The 21,032-nt window shown below is 42.9% G+C and overlaps 1 protein-coding gene across 8 annotated transcripts in view; it reads right to left on the bottom strand.

The window, feature by feature from the left end:
* ARHGEF3 (Rho guanine nucleotide exchange factor 3) overlaps nt 1-21,032 on the bottom strand; it is a 285,003-nt gene that overhangs the window by 129,255 nt on the left and 134,716 nt on the right. For all 8 annotated transcript variants that reach the window (XM_070574880.1, XM_070574881.1, XM_070574885.1 and 5 more), the window contains one exon: nt 3,124-3,186. In XM_070574880.1, the coding sequence (XP_070430981.1) occupies nt 3,124-3,186 (63 nt within the window). The remainder of the gene's footprint in view (nt 1-3,123; nt 3,187-21,032) is intronic.

Genomic DNA, 21,032 nt, shown 5'->3' with positions numbered 1-21,032 from the left:
CTTCTGAGTGGCTCCACCCAGCACTTCACTCAACTCAGCTCATCTCCACTGAGTGTCTGCTAGGTGCTGGGCTCTAAAAACTAGTAACACTTCTTGGGGCTGGCCCTGTGGCCGAGCGGTTAAGCTCGTATGCTCCGCTTCGGCGGCCCAGGGTTTCACCGGTTCGGATCCTGGGCGCAGACATGGCACTGCTCATCAAGCCATGCTGAGGTGGCATCCCACGTGCCACAACTAGAAGGACCCACAACTAAAAATATACAACTATGTACCAGGGGGCTTTGGGGAGAAAAAGGAAAGACAAAAAAACAAAAATAAAAAGAAACACAAAAAACTAGTAACACTTCCTCCATGGCCACATCTGCATCTGTCACACATCTTGTCATCTTCATATGACTCTGATTATCAGTAAACCTGCAAAACACCAGTTTTCATGTCCCTTAAAAGCTTCTAGGATTCTTCTAACTTTTACAATTATTTTAATACTATGTGACAATATCTGGAGGAAACTCTGCCCGGGATCTGGAATCTGTTTGCCAAGATTCAGGAAAAACGTCAGGCAAATCAGAAAGGAGCTGGCCATAGCTGAATCCCTAAGCATAAAGGTAGATTTCTTTTCCATAAAAGTCTCTTTACTGTGACAAAACATGAAACAAGATAGTTAAAAAAGAGAGAGAAGGAGAAATATCTTCCACAGCCGCACAAGGAGAAAAGACACCAAATTACTCATTATATGAGACTTAAGTGACCTTGATGAGCAGGCAAGGTCATCAATGCCAATCAACACAAAAACCAAATCACAACTCATAATTGCAAATTAATCCTTTCATGTAAGAGAGCTTAGTGGTTCTTCAATAAAAAAAGCTTCTAGAGACATGCTTTCCTGAAAAATAGATATAGTTGAGGAAAAATGATGAGGCATGATCTTAGAAACAACCTAGATTAAAGTCTTGCCTAAATCACTACACCTCCCTGGGCTTCTACTTCTTCATTTTCAAAGTGAGGGGATCAGAATATACTATGGCTATGGGCTCTTTAAATTCTGAAAGTCAATGATTCTAACAATTTCCACAAAATTGAAAACATTCAAACACAAAAAACTTGTTACTGATAACGGAAGTTCCATAGACTTCACTTGTCAATAACGAAACATTTAGTAAGTAAAGTAAAACCCAGAAGAACATCATCTTTTTGCCCTGTTACCATGGCAACTTAGTAAACTGGTCCAACTCCATCCATCTGATGGTCTAAAGACTGGAACAAACACCATATGGTGAAATAAAGATGCGCCAGTATGTTAATTAGATGCCAGCTCAGGCTCATTCCATCATGGCTCTTTGCATCATAGAAAACTCTACAGTAATTAAAAATAACTAAAAAACCATTGTTTTCACTGGTATATAAATGTCATCAGGGCCCAGCCTGGTGGTTAAGTGGTTAAGTTCACACACTCCACTTTGGTGGCCCGGGGTTTGCATGTTCGGATCCGGGGCATGGACCTAGCACTACTTGTCAAGGTTTGCTGTGGCGGCATCCTACATAAAGGAGAGGAAGATTAGCACAGACATTAGCTCAGTGACAATCTTCCTCAAGCAAAAAGAGGAAGATTGGCAACGGATGTTAGCTCAGGGCCAATCTTCCTAATAAATTAAATAAGTAAGTAAATAAATAAATAAAGTCATCAGATGAGAACTCAATAATCCGTGTTCAAATTTCAAATTTTCGCAATGGTTTTAAAAGACTTGATCTCAAACCTCTTTTTTTTTTTTTTTTTTTTTAACAACTGAGGAAACTGAAGTCCAGAGAGGGAAACTGACTTGTCCAAGGTTACATCATTAGTTATAGCCAGAGCCAGGACCACAAGCCAGTTCTTAATTCTTAGCATAGAAGCTTTCTTATCTCACAATGGCTTTTGTGGTCTCTGTAGAGGAGAAAGACCAGGGCCTAAGGTTACACGGATCTACCATGCACAGTGATTAAACTCCAAGGAAGTGCAAATGATGAACAGTCATGGGGACCCAGGGAGAGCCTGAATCCCCATCCACAGCCCCCAGATAATGAGGGCATCGGAGGCCCAGGCAGCCTTCCCAGTTCTATCAGTGGGGAGACAAGTAGGCCAGGTGAAGAAAGCTGCTGAAATTAAGCATCCAGGACACAGCCTGAAAAATCCAAGAAGCTTTTTACCTCTGTCCTCACCAGCACTCAACAACCACATTATTTAAACATCTTTTGCAAACCTCTGCTTTTAAAGGAAAACACAATGAGGCTCGCATTTGGTAGAAGCCTAATACCTACCAGGCAATGCACTTGGTACTCTCACTTTTACTGTTTTATGTGATACTCACAACAGTTCTGTTAGATTAAGTCTTTTTTTTTTTTTTAAGATTTTATTTATTTATTTATTTTTCCTTCTTCTCCCCAAAGCCCCCCAGTTTATAGTATATTTTAGTTGTGGGTCCTTGTAGTTGTGGCATGTGGGATGCCAGCTCAGCATGGCCTGATGAGCAATGCTAGGTCCACGCCCAGGATCCGAACCGGCAAAACCCTGGGCCGCCGGAGCAGAGCATGTGAACTTAACCACTTTGCCACAGGGCCGGCCTCTAGGTCAAGTCTTTTCATCCCTATTTTCCAGATGAGGAAATAGACGTGAGGAAAGGTGTCACACATATGATGAGTGTAGAATCTTAATTCAAACTAAGATCTTATTGAATCCAAAGCCACTCAGTCCACCACACTGCTGGAGACTTCTTCTGGCCTTTGGACCACCCAGCTTCCTGAGATGGGCCCACTCAAAGGGGCACATGCATCCGGTCCATCTTCTGGAACTAGCCTCTAAAAAAGCACTGCAGCATTTATCTACATTCCACCCAGATGCACTGAGTTCATGATTCGTTTCATGAAAGAAAAGACACAGGCGATAAACAACTTGACTTGGAAGTTTAAGTTGGCCACACAGCTTTCTCCAGTAAAATGAAATGTTTCTTTCAAAAAGAGCTGTACCCAAAGTCACAGCTTCCACGGTCAGAGCCTGAAGCCCACTTAAAGTACACGGCATATTAATAAATACATTCAGGGATGAGAGATGCTCTCACAGTGGGGGTGGTGGGTAGGAAGGATTACACTTACACTTATGTCGAGACTACAAAGGCTAACAGCATCTTCATCTTGGGCACTCTGCTTCCGTTTTCGCTGCAAAACAAACAAACAAAGTTCAAATGTAAACAGGGATTATGGCTTTGATTAAGGAAAGAAAAAAAGCAATCAAATAGCACACGCAATCCTCGTCATTTCTACCATGTTACTCAAACCTTTAACCAAGCTACGTAAATGAACAGTTCTAAGAAAGCCTAAGAAATCATGGGGAACCATCAATTATCTAGGATAATTGGTTTATGTTATTATTCTTATTCATGCTGCTACAATTTGTTTCTCTTTTTATTTCCTTTTTTCCTAAATGTCTCCATATATCAAGGCTTAGAAATTTAGATACTAAGTTCAGACTCTAACTTGGAAGAAGAAACTAGACTGGAAAGAAAATCTAATTCACTCAAAGATATTCCATTTTTAGAGCTGCTTTGTACTTGGATAATTTAAATTTGTTCTAAACCTCGTCCAGGGTCCTGAAGCAATCACAGAACCAGAATGCTGGAAAAAAACCTTAGGTATCTTCTCTAACCTTCCTATTTTATAGCCATAAACACCGAGATTCAGAAAAGCCATTACTTGAACCGAAGAAAATTCTGTTTGAAATAAACTTATGACCAAAGTCTAAGAGGTAAGATTGGAAAAATATCCTCTTTATAAAAAGAAAAGAAATTCTATCTACAAACCACAATAAAGCTTACTAAAGATTCATCAGCTCTCTTCTGCATTCCAGCTCAACCAACCAGGCAAGTAGTTCTGGAGTCCCTAATTTGTAACTTGCTAAGTCTCCAGATCCAACTTGGAAGAAAGCTACCAAAGGACCGGAATCACTGGCATGAGGTTACAGTGGAGTCCAGAGACATCTGCAGTCTTCAAGCCCTGAAGAAATTCACTTCCTCCTCCTCTTTGAGACCCTGTGTGTGAACACAGGCAGAGATTGGAAAGCAACCAGGGCTGTCCTCGTCTGTCTTACTAAACTGTTTTATTATTTCTTCACTTCAAGTCAGCAAAGATTTGTTGAGCATCTACTATGTGTCAGGCTCTGTGTTTGCTCCCGGGATGCAAAGATCAGTAACTCCCACGGTTAAGGAATTCACATTCATGTAGGAGAGACAGACTCTAATATGACCAACTATAATGCAGTAAGATCCAAACATCCTAGGGAAAGTCACTTCACTTCTCTGAGTTACCCTTCCTCAACTCTAAGGTCAGGGCGATGACATTAGCCTCTAGTCTCAAAGATGGAGTAATAAATATGGTAAATGCTGGGGGCTGGTCTCATGGCCAGGTGGTTAAGATGGCATGCTCCGCTTCGGCAGCCCAGGGTTTGCCAGTTCAGATCCTGGCTGCAGACTTGCATGCCGCTCATCAAACCATGCTGTGGCGGCATCCCACATAGAAGAACTATAATGACTTACAACTAGGATATACAACTATGTACTGGGGCTTTGGGGAGAAAAAAAAGAGAAAGATTGGCAACAGATGTCAGCTCAGGGCCAATCTTCCTCGCCAAAAACAGCTTAAAAATAAATAAATAAATATAGTAATGCATTTTAGAGCATAGCCTGATACACAGTAGGTGCTCAAAATGTGGGATGGAGGACTCTAGAAACATAGTGAGGGAGTAATTAATTTGCTCTTGGCGGACATTGGAAAGGTTTTCTCAGAGGAGGAGGCATTCAAATAAGTCTGAAGGATGAATAAGAGTTTGCCAGACAAAGATAGGGGTAGGAGGATTGGGGCCTCTTTTTCCAAAGCCAGCTGCCTAGATAATTAAAACCCAAAGGTAAATGTGGTTCTATCCAGAGAATGGAGTTCTAGGTCCTATATATTATTCCACTTGAGCAGTAGAATGATTTAGAGATCCAATGCCAGGAGCCGTTTTTAAGAATGCTAAATCAGCCATTCTGGAATGGTGCCCAGGAATCTGCATTAACAAGCTCACCAAGCGATTTTTAGGGAGTCAAATATTCCACTCAGGGTCTTTGAGAGGAGCCTTGAGAAGATGCTGATAGCCCCTATTATGCACACTTGCCATTTTTGAGGATGCTTCCTATTTATACAGGGATCAGACCTTTATTGACTCATCATCCAGTTATAATTAAAAGCAGAACTGTGGTGTCGGTGAGCCAATTCACTGGCTTATATTTACTTATAAGGTGACTTTTTGAGGCAAGTAGGACAAGGGGTAGTTCTCATTCTATGGGTAAATAAACTGAGGTCAGGGGAGATAAGCTATTTGCTCAAAGTTACATGGCTACAGTGTAACACTCTGAACCCAGGATTCTAATTCCTAGGGCAAAATCCTTCACATACACCATTTAAAGCATGTTTAGAAAATAGGTTACGACTCATTTGTCATCCGGAATGTCTGGTAGCGTCCGCCTGGAGCACTGGACAGAGGATTAAACAGCACAGCAAATGGGAGAATGCTGCGATCAATCAGCAACAATGTGCTGGGGTGTGAGAGTGAGAAGGCCCACATCAGCGTCCTGCTGCCCTGGGTAACCCGTGTCCTTCCTGAGTCTGGCTTCTCTTGCCTTGAGCAGCTACAGTACTATACCTGGGATCTTGGGAAATGCCATGAGGGGGCTGAGGCTCTGGGGTGTTAACTGTCAAGTGGAAATAATGCCGACCAGGTCAGGCTGTTGTGAGGATATGTGTATGGCACCTGGAATGAGGCCTGGCACACAGTAGGGGCACAATAAATGGCAGCTCCTGTTACATATCACCCAAACTATAAGCTACACAGATGTATGCTGCTACCTGGTGTGGTCAGATTATAGAATTTTATGGGGCTCCAGTTCCATTCCGAGGGCTCAACGATTTTGTCAACACGACACAGTAATAGTAGACTGTTACCCCAAGAAGCCCACACTGGTGAGGGAGAGAGGATAATAAGAGCTCTTTTTCCCACAGGCATGCAGCCCTCTCCAAACCAACTGAACATACTACCCAGTGCTCGAACGCAGCCTCCAAAGCGCCCCTAACCCCAGATGCTTCTGTGTGCCCCAAGTGTCAAATCCAGAAGACAAATGTCCTCTAGTGGCCTTTGTAATTAAACCATGGCCAATTAATCTGGGATAGAATGATCTCCTTAAGAAACCCACACATTTTACAAAATAAAAGCTGCATGGATTACTGAAGTGGATTTTCTTTTGAATTTCCATTACATGAGATGGTGACTGACCCCTGCCAGCCACAGAGAAGGAGCCTGAAGTTTAAACTCTGGGCCTGAAGCAAAAGTTTCACAAAGCATCGCTTAGCCATTTGTTCATTTGCTCTACATTCACTGAGCGCTTCTGATGTGCAAAGCCCTGCTCTGGGTCCTGGGATACAGCAGTGAGTGGGCCAGGCGTGCTCCCTGCCCATAATCGGGAGTAAAATGAAAACAAAATAATTACAGATTGTGATCTCTGCTGTGAATGAGTCAGAGACTAGCAGGGGAGACCCATTTTAGAGAGATTTTTCTTCTTGTTTTCTGTTTTTTGGTTGACTTTCTCAGGAGATATAAACCCACGAAGGCAGGACTTGGTCTGTCATGGTCATATTCCCAGAACCTGGTGCAGTACCTCGTGCATGACTGATTACCCCCCAGAACAGGATTTCTTGATTTTTTTGTTGATGCCCTTGGTCCTGGCTCCTTTGAGAAGCTTGTCCTCTTCACCAATGACCCAACTCCCGGAGGGGCACAGGTGGAGGGAGTGGAGGGAAGCACCCAACTCCCGGAGGGGCACAGGTGGAGGGAGTGGAGGGAAGCAGAGGGCAGGACACTATACACTGTATCATTTATAACTCCACTAAAGTGGATTAATAATGATAATAATCAGACTGATGATAATGGCAGCTTTAGCCTATTAAACACTCACTACATGTCAATCACAAAGCTAAATCCTTATTTGCATGATCTTATTTGATCCTCACAGGGACCCCATGAGGTAGGTGGGAACAAGTATTATCTCCATTTTAAGAGGAGAAGACAGAGGCTCAGAGAGGGGCAGCGACTTGCCCAAAATTCTATAATTAGCAAGTGACAGAGCCTGGATTGGAACCCAGATCTGTCTGGCTCCAAGCTATGTGCTTCTCTACTGTGCTGTCCTGCCCAGAGTCTGGCGGGGCACATCACAGTTGCAGAGAAGGTCTAAGAAAGTGTTGAGCATGAGGAATTCAGGAGGAAACACCTTTATACTTTATTCTAATAGAGAACTGGCCTTGAAGACAGTATGTCTGTCTAGACTAGATAATATTTTGCGGTCCTTTCTAGTTTTAAAAGTTATCACTGCCTGCTATCAGGTAGGCTAGGGAATGAGAGATTTTACTCCCTCTGTGCATCAGAAATCATGGACAGGTTACCCAGGGGGAACTGCCTGCATTTACATACTTGGTCTCACAGCCAATTTGAGGACCCACCCTGGTACTCTTGTCAAATATACTGAAGCAAATGCACAGTCCACTTCCCCTTCAACCATGAAAACGAAGCATCTTGGGTGAACCCAATAACTATGCCTTAGTCTATGCTCTCTCACTTAAGCATACAACTTTAAACCCCAGTACCCTGTGCTGAGCAGTAGGTCAATGAATAATTTCTGAATGAGTGACTAAAAGAAAGAATGAATAAAGGAGGCCAGTGTTCTTGAAGTGAACCCTTCCCTTCTGCTAACCACCTGGCTGCCAAAATTAAATCAAAACCTCAAAAGCAAAGATCACTGAAGGCTGAAATTTTTCAACCTCAAACTTCCTTGGAGGTTCAAAACCTGCAAATTCAAGCTAAAATTCTTTTTGTCTTTTCTTCTTTTTGCTGAGGAAGATTCGCCCTGCACTAACATCTGTTGCCAATCTTCCTCTATTTTGTATGTGGGTCTCTGCTACAGGAGGGCCATGAGTGGTGTAGGTCTGCACCCAGGAACTGAACCCAGGCCGCCAAAGCAGAGTGCACTGAACTCAACCACTAGGCCACCAGGGCTGCCCCAAGCTGAGTGTCTTGCTTTTCAAATAAGAAAGAGCTTTTCCCTTACCAGCAGGGGCATTTATTTTCCTTAATATACACAGATGTGTTAAAAGAAATCACGGCCATTCAGACACTGGTCCAAGTGGGACACTGGTGACTTTCATTCCTCCTAGGAGAAGGAAAGTCAGATGTGTTCAAGGGTGAGGCTCATCCATGACCAGGGCATCTATCCACGCACTACCCTGAGCAACAGCATGGCGACTCAGCCTCTGTGCTCTAGGAGCAAGGAAACCAAGGTTGATAACAACTCAATTGAAAGGAAACAGCCAGCTAAACCAAACCATAAATGAACTTGATGGGCACCTGAACCCTTTGACTGAACACCTAGGTGCCTATCTGGGGTGGGGAGGAAAGGCAGTTACAGAGGGGAATTTCTGGGAACAAAAGGCCTGAGTGTACCGTCTGATTCCTTAGCCCTGCAGGTTACCTATTTAATGAAGGCACTTTCTGGAAACGCTTAGGTGCTGGAAAAACCCTCTCATGCTTCCAAATTGAAAAACAACTATCAGGTCCCTTTCTTAATTTGCAACAGAGCAAAGTCTTTTGTGTACTTGGATGTGAGGTCTAAGGGAGCTACAGGTATCTCTGGATGGGTCAGGCGGACTCTGTCTGAGACTCGTTACTGTGACACCACCCCGTTATCTCCACCCTAAGCCTTCACTTGTCTTTCTTTTGACCCACTTTCACGATGCATCATTGTTCCCTGAGCCTACTCTGGGGCTATCTCCTTTTAGGCTTGACCACCTTCTGAAAGCATGAGGCCGACATCTAAATCTCATCCGTAAACGGTCCATGAACAACTGCTTTTTCTGTTGCTCTGGGTGAGGCTGTCTCTGAAGAGCACTGACCCTATCCTCAGCTGATTGATTTTCAGAACATCTGGCCCTGTTCCCAGCCCGAAAATCTTACCCTTACTGGGCTCAGCTTCTACTCTCTCTGGAGGTAAATCGTGGGATCCTTTGAGTCTTAGAATCAAAGGAGAATCACCAGGTGCCTTTCAAGACACAAGTGGAGGGAAGTGAATACCTGAACTGGGCACTTGCGGTGAGCCAAGCACTGTGCTCACAGTTTAAAGGACTGTTCCGTTTAAGCTTCTCCTTAACCCAGTTAAGTCAGTATTGTTGTGTTCATTTTACAGAGAGGGAACTGAAGCTCAGGGAGGCTTTAGTGATTTGCTCAGGGTCACAAAATTAGTAAATGCTAGAGAGGGGATTTTTCCGTAGACCAGCCTGATTCCCAAACCGTTGATCTTCCTGCCATACAATGCTGTTTTTCTTCTCATATTATTTAAAGACAACTATGTGTTTTATTGAAATTCATATATAACAATAATATAAAATAAATTTAAATATTTAAAACAATATGTGTTGGGGGCTGGCCCCGTGGCCGAGTGGTTAAGTTCGTGCGCTCCGCTGCAGGCGGCCCAGTGCTTCGTTGGTTCGAATCCTGGGCGTGGACATGGCACTGCTTGTCAAGCCACGCTGAGGCAGTGTCCCACATGCCACAACTAGAAGGACCTACAACGAAGAATATACAACTATGTACTGGGGGGCTTTGGGGAGAAAAAGGAAAAAATAAAACCTTTAAAAAAAAAAACAATATATGTCTTTAAAACAATATAAAAAGGCTCACAAGGCATTTACCTATATACCTCAAGGAAATTAAAAGCATAATGAGACAGACTTGAGTTCAAAATCCAGCTCTACCATTTGCTACTTGATGTGACCTTGGGCAAGTTACTTCTTTATCCCTTCATTCACTCAACAATTATTTATTGAGGATCTACTACAGGCCAGGCAGATTCTAGGTGTGTGGGATATCTAAGTGTCTATACAACACTTCTACAAGCTTTGATTTCTCCATCATAGGATTATTTCAAGGATTAAAGGAGATAAATATTTAGAACAGGGCCAGGCATATGGCAAGAGATAAGAAAAGGTAATTATTATTGCTACTGTGGTTATAATTACTGTTACTACTGCTGTCACTGCTGTTTTGTTGTTAGTCCACATTGAGGCAGGCAGGGTGGGCATTAGAGATGGGGGATCCTGCAGGATGATGGATTAGAGAGCTGGGGTGCAGCCTGACCCTCCTCTAACTACCCACGTCACACGGGGTTGCAAATGGACGCTCTCAGGATACCTTCAGTCACGTTTACAGTGTGTTGCTCCCACTCCTTTCAGAGAGACAGGGCAAACGCAAGTCCTGACTTAATTTTAAATGGCTGAGATTGAATTGATTAGTGTCAGAACAGCCTTGTTATTTAATCACAAGGCTTTTCTATTTAATAACCAAGTGACCAGAGCAGCAAAAATGCCCTGATGGAGAGAGTACAGCTCCTGACTTGACAGCAAATGGCCCCTGATTAGTCATTTACAATTATTAAATTCAAACCAGATCTCGAACCTTTTTGATTTATCTCTCTGCTGGCAAACAGCTTTGGTGGTTTCAGAGGCTTTGATGCCTCGCCTTTCATCTGCACCTTCTTTGGGGAGAGATTAGCAAAAGGATTTTGTGTTCTTGTACTTGCCCTGAGCGGGAACTCGACGCACTAAATTCACGTTTGAGCAGGGAAAGGATCCACATTTCGTTTCTCTCTTGTCTGAAGCTTCAGGGGTGAGCAAGAGAATTGAGGGACCCTCTCAATTCCATTTCTAATACACCACTGTTTTTTTCTTCTCCTTATTTTTAAAATGTCCTCCCTCTTTTGCAGTATCCAAGAACCCTGATCTTTTTTCTAGACTCTTCAATGTACTCACGGGTAGAGAACCTGGAAACCATGGTGCTCTCTGCACTATGGGTAGATAAACTTTAATTAACATAATATGCGATTTTGTGCTCAGATGGCATTAACAGTAGTTTGACGATGCTAGGTGGGCTCTAAGGTTAGACTTAGTGGGCTCACATCCTACTTATGACATTTGTTTTGGGGGAACCTTAAGTATATCACTTCACCTCTCTGAACCTCAGTTTCCTCATCTATAAAATGGGGATACTAAGGTTATTGTGAGAGTTAAACAGATCAAGCGCGTAAAGGGCTCAGTGCAATGCCTGGCACACAGTGACTGCCACAGAATACCTGCCCTTTAGCTTGTTTGGAAGCAGAGATAAGATCACCTTGGCCAAGGAAAGGTCTTCCTCTCCCGTGGGAAGGAAAAAAAGTTCCAGCAGGCAAGTGGGAGGAGGAGAGGCCCAGCCAGCCCGTCAGTGCCACCACCAGCCCTATAACCAACCAGCAGCCAAAGTCACTGTCACTCCACAAGCAATTACAGACCACTTTTTCCTCCAAAACACTCCAGAACAGAGGAAGAGGGGAGAAGACAGAAACTTGTCTGTCCAGGGCAGAGGGCTGGCAAGAATATTTTCCAGAAAAGACTGTTTCAGAAAAACTCCATTTGGGACACTAAGCTAAGGTGGGATAAGAGTTCATAGTCACAAATTTTAGACAACAAGATGTGACAAGAAGCCCAAAATCAAATTAACCATGGTGCTTTTTTTCTAGGCCTTCTAAAAATTTCTATAATTATTTTATATTTTTTCTACTGGATCTTAAGGTAATTGGATTAATCACAATCCCTAGTTTCTAACACTCTATTATCACTAGTGCTTCCCTGGCCCTCTTTCGTTTGTTTATTCACTTATTTTTAACAATATAATGAACTCCCATTTATTAAAATTGTTCCATAGGGAATGGTTCGAAGCCCTTACCAACAAAAATAATACCCATCTAGTTTCAAGCATGTCCAAATAATTGCTTAATTTCTAGAGAATTACTTCACGTAACCAATCAACTTAGATGGTCCAATTGCCTAATTCAGATTCAAACGTGCTTATCATCCACGATAATATTCGGAACCTGATCTTACAAGGAGAGTTCTCAGTTCTCATTCATGTTTGACTGTGATACTGCCTTTTTCTATCTAGAAAGACCCCAGTGCTGATAACGCCTTATCAGCCACAGCACCCCATGCATTCCTGACCACTTCCCCAAATGCCAACAGGCAGGCATTTAGCTATAGGGAGAGCAAGGATTCCTTTCGGCCACTGGTCTCTGGACCATCAACCCCTGGGGGCAACTTGCCACACAAAGCAGAGGTGAAGCACGCTGGAGAAATGGGCTGCACCTGCTAAGCCACTCCATCCTAACGACTCATCAGGACATTCCTTTAAACAAAGAAAAGTTTCCCTGGCAGAACTATTCGGTGTTGTCTACCAGATCAGAACTCACAACCCAAGTTGCTATAGTTTCTTTATGGCATAAAGCCCTCCCTCCTTCCCACTGCTAGGTTTACAACAACTGTCTATTAAGAATCCACTGCATGCTGGGTGCTTTCCATATATTACATCAATCCTTACAGCTGTACAAAGAAGTTATTACACAAGAGGAAGCTGAGGCTTAAAGAGTTTAAACGACTTGATTAAGGCTGCTCTGCGAGTAGGTGGACAAAGCCAGGATTTCATATCAGATCTGGCTAACTGTGTGGCCGATACGGCCAGCCACATCCCCTTGGCAATCACGATTCCCTGCACACTTTGGCATTCCACAGGCCAGAAACGCTGGGGAGTTAATGGCATCAGGAGCAGCTCTCAACCTGGGATGGACTGGAGTTGGTAGGTAAATACTCCAGCTTCCTAAAGTTTTGGGGGACAACTCTGAGGTACGGTCTCAGACTTGACTGTACATTGAAATCACCTGGAGAGTTTGAAAAGCTCCCAGGGCCTGGCTCCCATCATTCAGGGATTCCAAACATGAGGAGTTTCAAAGGCTCCCCAGGTGATTCTAACATGCAGCAAAGTTTGAAAACCACTGTCCTATCAGTCTCCCAGAGGTCCTTAGCAGGATGGAGCCTGACCCGCCCATAGAGCTGCCCTAGTCATGATCACATCCCGTACTGTCTTTCTTCCCTTCCCTGTCTCTTCCCCGCTCTCTCGCCAGTGCTTCTGGGAATCACCTCCCAAATAAACTACTTGCACTTGTATCAGGGTCGGCTTCTGGGGGACTGAACCTAAGAAAAGCTGAATATGGCTCTGTACTTCTAAAACTAGAAATCTCCGAGTACTGTAGAATAAACACAGTCCATCAACTTGACTTTTTAGGAAGCCATGCAAGCCATTATCTGTATATTTAAACAAGAACGGAATGTCAATTGACACACGTTTTTAAAGATAAGGCTGGGAAGAAATTTAAAATCAAATGACCTTCGCATTGATCTTCCCTCATGCAAGACACACAAAGGCTGAGTTGGCTTCCTCTCTGATCAGAGTTTGGGAAGTGTCCAGGAAGCCAGACAGAGTCACAGCTCCTACTCCCTCCAGTTTCATAGTCCATCCATAGTTCTCCTCCAGCAGAAAGGAGTCTCAATAAGACTCTACTGGGGGGCTTCCATCATGTGGTTACTAATTACAGACCAAATTGCTTTAAGCACAAGCACTCATGGCTAACAAGGGCAGCGCCATTTTTATAATGTTACTTTTTTGTATCTCTATTCACCAGGTGAGGTTCATCCTTACATGAAGAGATTAGACCTACAGATTTTAAATTAAGGGGAGACACAACAACCCAAACAGGGATTTAATTACAAGCTTAAAATGGAAGCCTGGTTTGATTTTTTTGGTCTCCATGATTGAAATGGGAACACTGTACTACCAGAGACTTGTAATTAGGCGGCAGGTATTGAGGCAGAATGTCATTATCATTTAACCTGTCCCCAAATACCACAAGCAGGAGGATTAGATTATATAACCAAAGCAAACTTTCTGGAAGACACTCTATCTATCAATATTTAAAATGGCAGCTGGGAATAACCACGGAATAACCATGGATTTACTTTCACTGAGATCCATGTACAAAGATGTTTATTACAGCACTGTTTATAATAAAACACTGGAAACAAAATGCCCACCAAGAGAGACTGGTTAAATAAAACTATGGTCCATCCATACACTAAGAAACACTCTGCTATCAGAAAGAATAGTGCAGGGGCTGGCCCCGTGGCCTAGCGTTAAGTTTAGCACACTCCACTTCGGAAGCCTGGGTTCAGTTCCCGGGTGTGGACCTGCACCACTTGCAGGCAGCCACGCTCTGGTGGCAACCCACACGCAAAGCAGAGGAAGACCGGCACAGATGTTAGCTCAGGGTGAATCTTCCTCAAAAAAAAAAAAAGAAAGAAAGAATAGTGTAGAGGTACACAATATATGGAAGAACCTCCAGGATATATCAAGTTCCCAAAATAATAATAATAGTTCTACTACCACTACTGCTACTAAAGGAGAATAGCAGTGTGTTTGCTGCTGAGCCAAATTCTTAACATTAGAAGAGAAAAAATACATACACACCCTCACATACATACATACATCCTGATATATGCATTAAATTTTTTTCTGTAAGGAAGTACATGAAACTGTTCACTGGGGACAGAGCCTGGAGTAAGAAGGAGACGATCACATTTTATTTAGTGCCTTCTTGTACTTATGCACCCTTAGCATGTGCTTTTGTCATGTTATGTATTAATGCCATTACAGATTATCTGGGTACTAGGACAACAGCCCTTTCATTTCATGGCTGTTATTTCCTTCTTTATGTGTCTCTGTACTAAAGAAAAGATGCACCTAAAATTTTTTTAAATAGATACATATAGGTAAATTGGAATTGGAGGCATCAGAATGAATTCATGGTCATACACACAATCATTTGTATTTTTTCCCTACCTCTATCTACTGAAAAGGTCTAGAAGCAATGACACCCCAGTAGCAATGAACACAACCAATGCTCAGATTTTGATTTCTAAATACCATTCTCTAGTAAAAGGGCCCAGGGCTCCTTGGATAAAAGGCTGATTCCTTCAAAAAGTAATAAAGTACTCTAAGAATGACGGATACAGGCACCAGCTTGTAAGACTCTCACTTTCCAAGTCTGAGATACTCTGAGCATCAGATGAATGATGACAGCAGTGGATCACAACCTACTGAATAAAACAGGAATCCATGAGCCCATACTGACATTTATAAATCAATAAATAAATGATGGAGAAGGGAAGTCTCTTCTGTATAGTAAAGCACTAGCTAATAAACATAGAAGAGGGGCTAGCGCCATGGCCGAGTGGTTAAGTTCGCGTGCTCCGCTGCAGGCGGCCCAGTGTTTCGTTGGTTCGAATCCTGGGCGCGGACATGGCACTGCTCATCAAACCATGCTGAGGCAGCGTCCCACATACCACAACTAGAAGGACCCACAACGAAGAATATACAACTATGTACCGGGGGGCTTTGGGGAGAAAAAGGAAAAAAATAAAATCTTTAAAAAAAAAAAATAGAAGAGATGATAGAGTTAAAAAAATCTTCAATGGATGCTACAACTAGCGGGTTAACATTTCATGAAGGACAGGACACTGAGAGTTTTTATTTACTTGCTCCTTAAAAAGGGAAAAATTATAACTTTCCAGTGGAGAAACTTAGAAGATGCCACCTGAGCTAAGTAAATAAAGCTAATGTCACCAATACTGGCATAAACTGATACCACGCATCTTCTGATATGATGCAGTGAGAAAGACACCACGTCACTTCTGTCATATTCCTGTGAAAAATGCACAGCCTAAAAGAAAGTATTCTCCCATCACTCTAGATATTTTTTTTAAATGCCTAACCTGAATCTAATCATGAAGAAACATCCAATAAACCCACATTGAGGGAAAATTGTACATGATAACTGGCCACTATGCTTCAAAACTATCAAAATCAAGAAACACCAAGAAATGGGGCCAGCCCCATGGCCGAGTGGTTAAGTTCGTGCGCTCCACTTCGGTGGCCCAGGGTTTCACTGGTTCGGATCCTGGACACAGACCTAGTACTGCTCATCAAGCCACACTGAGGCGGCATCAGACATGCCACAACTAGAAGGATCTGCAAGTAGAATATACAACTATGTACTGGGGAGCTTTGGGGAGAAGAAGAAGAAAGAAAGAAAGAAAAAGACTGGCAACGGATGTTAGCTCAGGTGTCAATCTTAAAATAATAATAATAATAATAATAATAAAGAAACACCAAGAAAGCCTGGGAAATTGTTCCAGATTAAAGGAGACAGAAAAATACAGGACAATAAATGTAATGCATAATCCTGAATTGGATTCTGGACCAGGAAAAACCATAGCTACAAGATATATTATTGGGACAGTTGGCAAATTTTTTTAAATGAATGGTGGGTGACCATATATTTTGTCAATGTTCAATTTCCTGCTTTTAATAATTATACTGTGTGAGAGGATGCTCTTGTTGTTAGGAAACACACATTGAAGAATTCGGGGCTAAAGGGACATGATGTCTATAACTCATTCTTAAATAGGAAGAAAAATAATTTACATTCATGTGTTATATATATATATATTCTCTCTATAAAACTATATGGCAAGAGACAAAAAGAGACAGAGAATCCGGGTAAAGCGCATTCGGGAGTATCTTCTTCTAGACTTGCAACTTTTCTATAAGTTCAAAATGATATTAAAATAAAGTTGTCAAAAGTAAAACAAAATAAATTCACAAATAACCTTCACCCTACCCCCTCCTCAAGAAAAAGGTTGCAAACACGCCCATGTCCATTTATTCCTCTTTGGGGCATCGGATGTCCACTCGCTGCCCAATTCCAGGGGGCAGCTGGCCCCCTGTGTACTGCCAAGGGCTCAGCACTGCAGGATCTGCTAACCCTTGGTGTCAGCCGGCCCCATGCTCCTGCAAGGCAGGGAGTCCATCCAGGCACTTCAGTGGAATTTGGTTGGGTATTAACTGGAGCATAATTCCTTAGACCCAAGAAGAATATAATTTATATATTCTTTGTTATATTATATCAAAAATAGCTCTCTTCCAAATAAAACTAGAAACTCTCACAAGAGGCCATTTATCCTTAAAGATGTTCCCCTCTCTTAGTAAGAAAGAAAGAAACAGTATAAGGAAAGTAACCGTGTAATAGTTAACACCTCTCCCCTCAAAACAATGTACCTGGGGTATGCTAACAATGTCTCATAGCTCCTCAGAATGGAGGCTCAGGAGCAGCCATGGACTGTCCCTATGACAAAGACCCCTCTCCCTGGCCAGCTAGACTTCATTAGCACAGGGGAGGCACCAGTTTTCAGGACAGTCTTGACTAACCCGAGAATAACGCTCTTGGCAATAGTCGGCAGAGAACCCACTAGAACAATAATGTGAAAGCCAGTTACAGTTCCTAATGCAGTGTCTGGAAGGATGTCAACTGTGATTAGAGGGGCATTCTCCTTCTGCAGCTGTCTTTGAAAGTAGAGGAGGGGCTCACCATAACCCCAAATTACCGGAGGGCGGCAAAGGGCCCGCAAACACCAGGGACATGCAGGTATTCGGGGCATCCCTTCTTCAGCGGCACTATCATGTCCCGTCAAGTTTTGAGTAAAAAGCAAAAGTTGTGGTGAGCCACAAATGGGCTGCAGGGAGAGGGAAAAGTACTTTGTGCTAATCCTGAATCTTTGCTTCAAAGCCCATCCCAATCACTTTTATCCTGAAGCCTGAAATCGAGGTCTGGATTTTGCAGAATCAAAGCATATTTATCCAGCATTAAATCCACCTCCCAGGAAATCAGTGTTTTACTGAAAGTAGAATTCTTTCATGTCCAGAACTTTCCCGGACACTTCTAAGGCCTAACCCAGCACACACAAAAAGTTCAACAAATGTTTGTCGACTGACACATGTGAAAAAATGAACCCACCTGCCCCAAAATGGCAAATATAAAGCTGTAGAATTTCTTTTTAGGAAGACTAAAACACCAAGACGTGTCATCTATAAAACTTCATTTTTGATTCTGGGGCCCACTATATTGCTGAATTTTGACAACAGACACTCAGGAACAACAGGAGACTCAGATAAATGAATTTCACTATACAGGTTCATTCATTCAACAAATATTTTATGGAGCATCTATTATATGCCAGACACTGTACAAGCTGCTGTAGATACACTGGTTGACAAAAGAGATATTGTCCCTGCCCTCAGGAAGAATGTAGTCTAGTAGGGGACGGAGATGATAAACCAGCAAGCAAATAAATAAGCTGGTTTTAGAGTATACTAAGTGTTATGAAGAAAATAAACCAGGGTAATATGAAAGCCTGCGAAAGGGGCTAAGGGCAGAGCCACCAGAGAGAGAAGTCAGGGATGCTTCTTGGAAGAGGGACATTTGAGATGAGACATAAGTGATGGTACAGAGCCAGCCAAGCAAGGATGGGGATAGACAGGGAGGGAGAGCTCCTAAAGACCTCTCATGATTAAAGGTTCAAGTTCTCTCTTTCCACATGTCCCACACACAGCACCTGATGGCTATTCTGATTGGTCAGTGCCCGTGCATGTGTGATGGTTCCACACCTGACGTCTGTTCTGACTGGTCAGTGCCCAAACATGTAACTGTTTATGTGAAAAAACACCATCTCCCATTAATAAGGATGAGAACCGTCCTGGGGCAATTATCCTTCTCAGTTTATTTTAAGAGAAAACAGGGGTGAATGACTTTATTCTTCTTTCTTTGTATTATTTTTATCCATGGAAACAGTCCTGAATTTCTCAAGACTTCTTAGTTTCCAATAAGACCTGTGCCAAGTCATGTCCTGGTCCACCTCTCATCTCCACCCTCATTCCCTTTGCTTTGAGCCCCGACCTCCCATAATCCAATTCCTCTTATTTCATGTTTTCTCTGACTGGAACCCTCTTCTCTCCCCTTTTGTCTCAGTTAACTCCTCCTCATCCTTCAAATGTGACCCCTGTGAAGAAAGTATTCCAAGATGGCTCCAAACCACATCAAATCTCCCAGTTACATCCTCTCAGCATCACGTGTCTTTTCTTTGTTGTACTAACACCATTAAAATGTTACCCTTTACTTGTGTGATTGCTTGATTAATGTCTGTCTCCTCCCCCAAGCTAAATTCCATGAGTGCAGAAACCAGATCAAGTTTCACTCACTATATATGGTACCTCTAGCACCTTGCACTATGCAGACACAAAGAGTTTAATGCTTTGCTGTCACGATCTTGAAATTCTTAATAATTTTTTAACAAGGACTCCACATTTTATTTTGTACTTGGCCCCAAAAATTATGTAGCCAGTCGTGGAAAAGAAAGAACATGGGCCAATACAGGGCTCTTCTCTGATTGGTACTCATTCTGAGCCCACTCTCTGGTTCTGAGACCACCATCCCTGAAAACCCAAAGCAAGTTCGACTATCAAGCATTTATTCATTCAAACAGGAAACAAATATTTATTGGATAACTCTATGTGCCCACGTAGTGGAGCCCTTTTGAGTGCAGAGCCCTGTCTGTGAAATTGGTCCTATTCTTGCCTTCCTCTAGGAGGTCCTGATCCTGTCTCATTTAAAGATGCTTCTGACTCTTCTGATATATCCTGGGGTATATCTCACTCTGGACTTTATCACTCTCTGGACAATCTAGGTTTCATGGAACAAGATCTCCCTAACATGGGCCCAACCCTGAAGACAAGAAATCCTTCCCCCATTAGAATTCAGCTCTGCCTTCAAACTGCCAATAGGACTCAGGCCAAAACAGAAACTCCACTTGGAGAGGCACCTTTTTAATCTCCCTTATTTTGAAGTCCTGGTTCTCCTTGGGATGTTGCAAAAGCTTGCCAGAAAGTGACAAACTCTCTGAGTCTGGAACCCTCATCTGCTGTGTTGGCCATGGCTCATCACCGATGCATCAGTAAATGTTTACCTGAGCAGCCACAGACAGACAGGTGCTATTCCACTCACTGGATGTCTCATATTGGCAAACAACCCATACACGCCAAACAGTGAATTAAATTTACAGGTAAATTTGAGAACACCAAGTTTGTTAGCAAATTGTAACACCATATTGAAAGAGGAACAGCAAAAATGGAAAATGATGTTCCTCATCAGAACAGAGTATCATCAATGTGTTAGGGAAAATGGCAGAGAGAGTTGAACACTAAGAATTTCAATATATTTTTTAACTTTAAAGAAAAAAAAGTGTTAAGTTGGGGCCGGTCCAGTGGTGTAGTGGTTAATTAAGTTCGTGCGCTCTACTTTGGTGGCCTGGGGTTCACAGGTTCGGATCCCAGGCTCAGACCTAGCATCACTCATCAAGCCATGCTGTGGCAGCATCCCACATAAAATAGAGGAAGACTGGCACAGATGTTAGCCCAGCAACAATCTTCCTCAAGCAAAAAGAGGAAGATTGGCAACAAATGTTAGCTCAGAGCCAATCTTCCTCACCAAAATAAAAAAGAAACGTGTTAAGTTGCTTTATACCATTTGGATATATACCCTGGGCTAGTTTCCCAAAGGATAGGTCTGGCACCATGGTGGTTAGTGAGATCATTTTTGGCACTATGCTTACAGTCTTAGTCTGGGCCCCCCCTAAAGCAGATCCTGGGGTGAATATTTAGGTATAAGCTGTTTAATTGGGAGGTGAGCCTCAGAAAGAACAGTGGGAAGTGGGGAAGTAAGGCAGGGAAAGGAGGGAAGCCACTAAAGGGTGTGGAGCCAGCAGGTTACAGCCGTGGGCAGCTAGAGTTCAATCCCCTGGGAAACCCCCAAGAGACTGTGTAGGACACACCTCATAATTTTCCACTGAGGGGTGAGGAGGTGAAAGTGTTCAATCTATCAACTCCTGCCTCTCATTGGTGGAGAGGGGCTCCCCAGGATGTTAACCCCCTTGGCTGGAAACCTCTCATGTAGAAGGTCACGGGAAGTCATAGGTGGGGTACAGGGGACACTGCAGGTGGCATGTGGAGTGAGCCAAGATGATATGCGGAGGGCCCTAGGAAAAAGTCTGCTAGAACAGGCTTTACCCAGCATCAGATCACATAGCAAGAAAATTATTACATTTTCAGTTCACTGTCAAGCCTG

The sequence above is a fragment of the Equus przewalskii genome, chromosome 15 (genome assembly GCF_037783145.1).
Source record: "Equus przewalskii isolate Varuska chromosome 15, EquPr2, whole genome shotgun sequence".
Classification (NCBI taxonomy): domain Eukaryota; kingdom Metazoa; phylum Chordata; class Mammalia; order Perissodactyla; family Equidae; genus Equus; species Equus przewalskii.
This window is presented reverse-complemented; position numbering and strand designations above follow the sequence as displayed.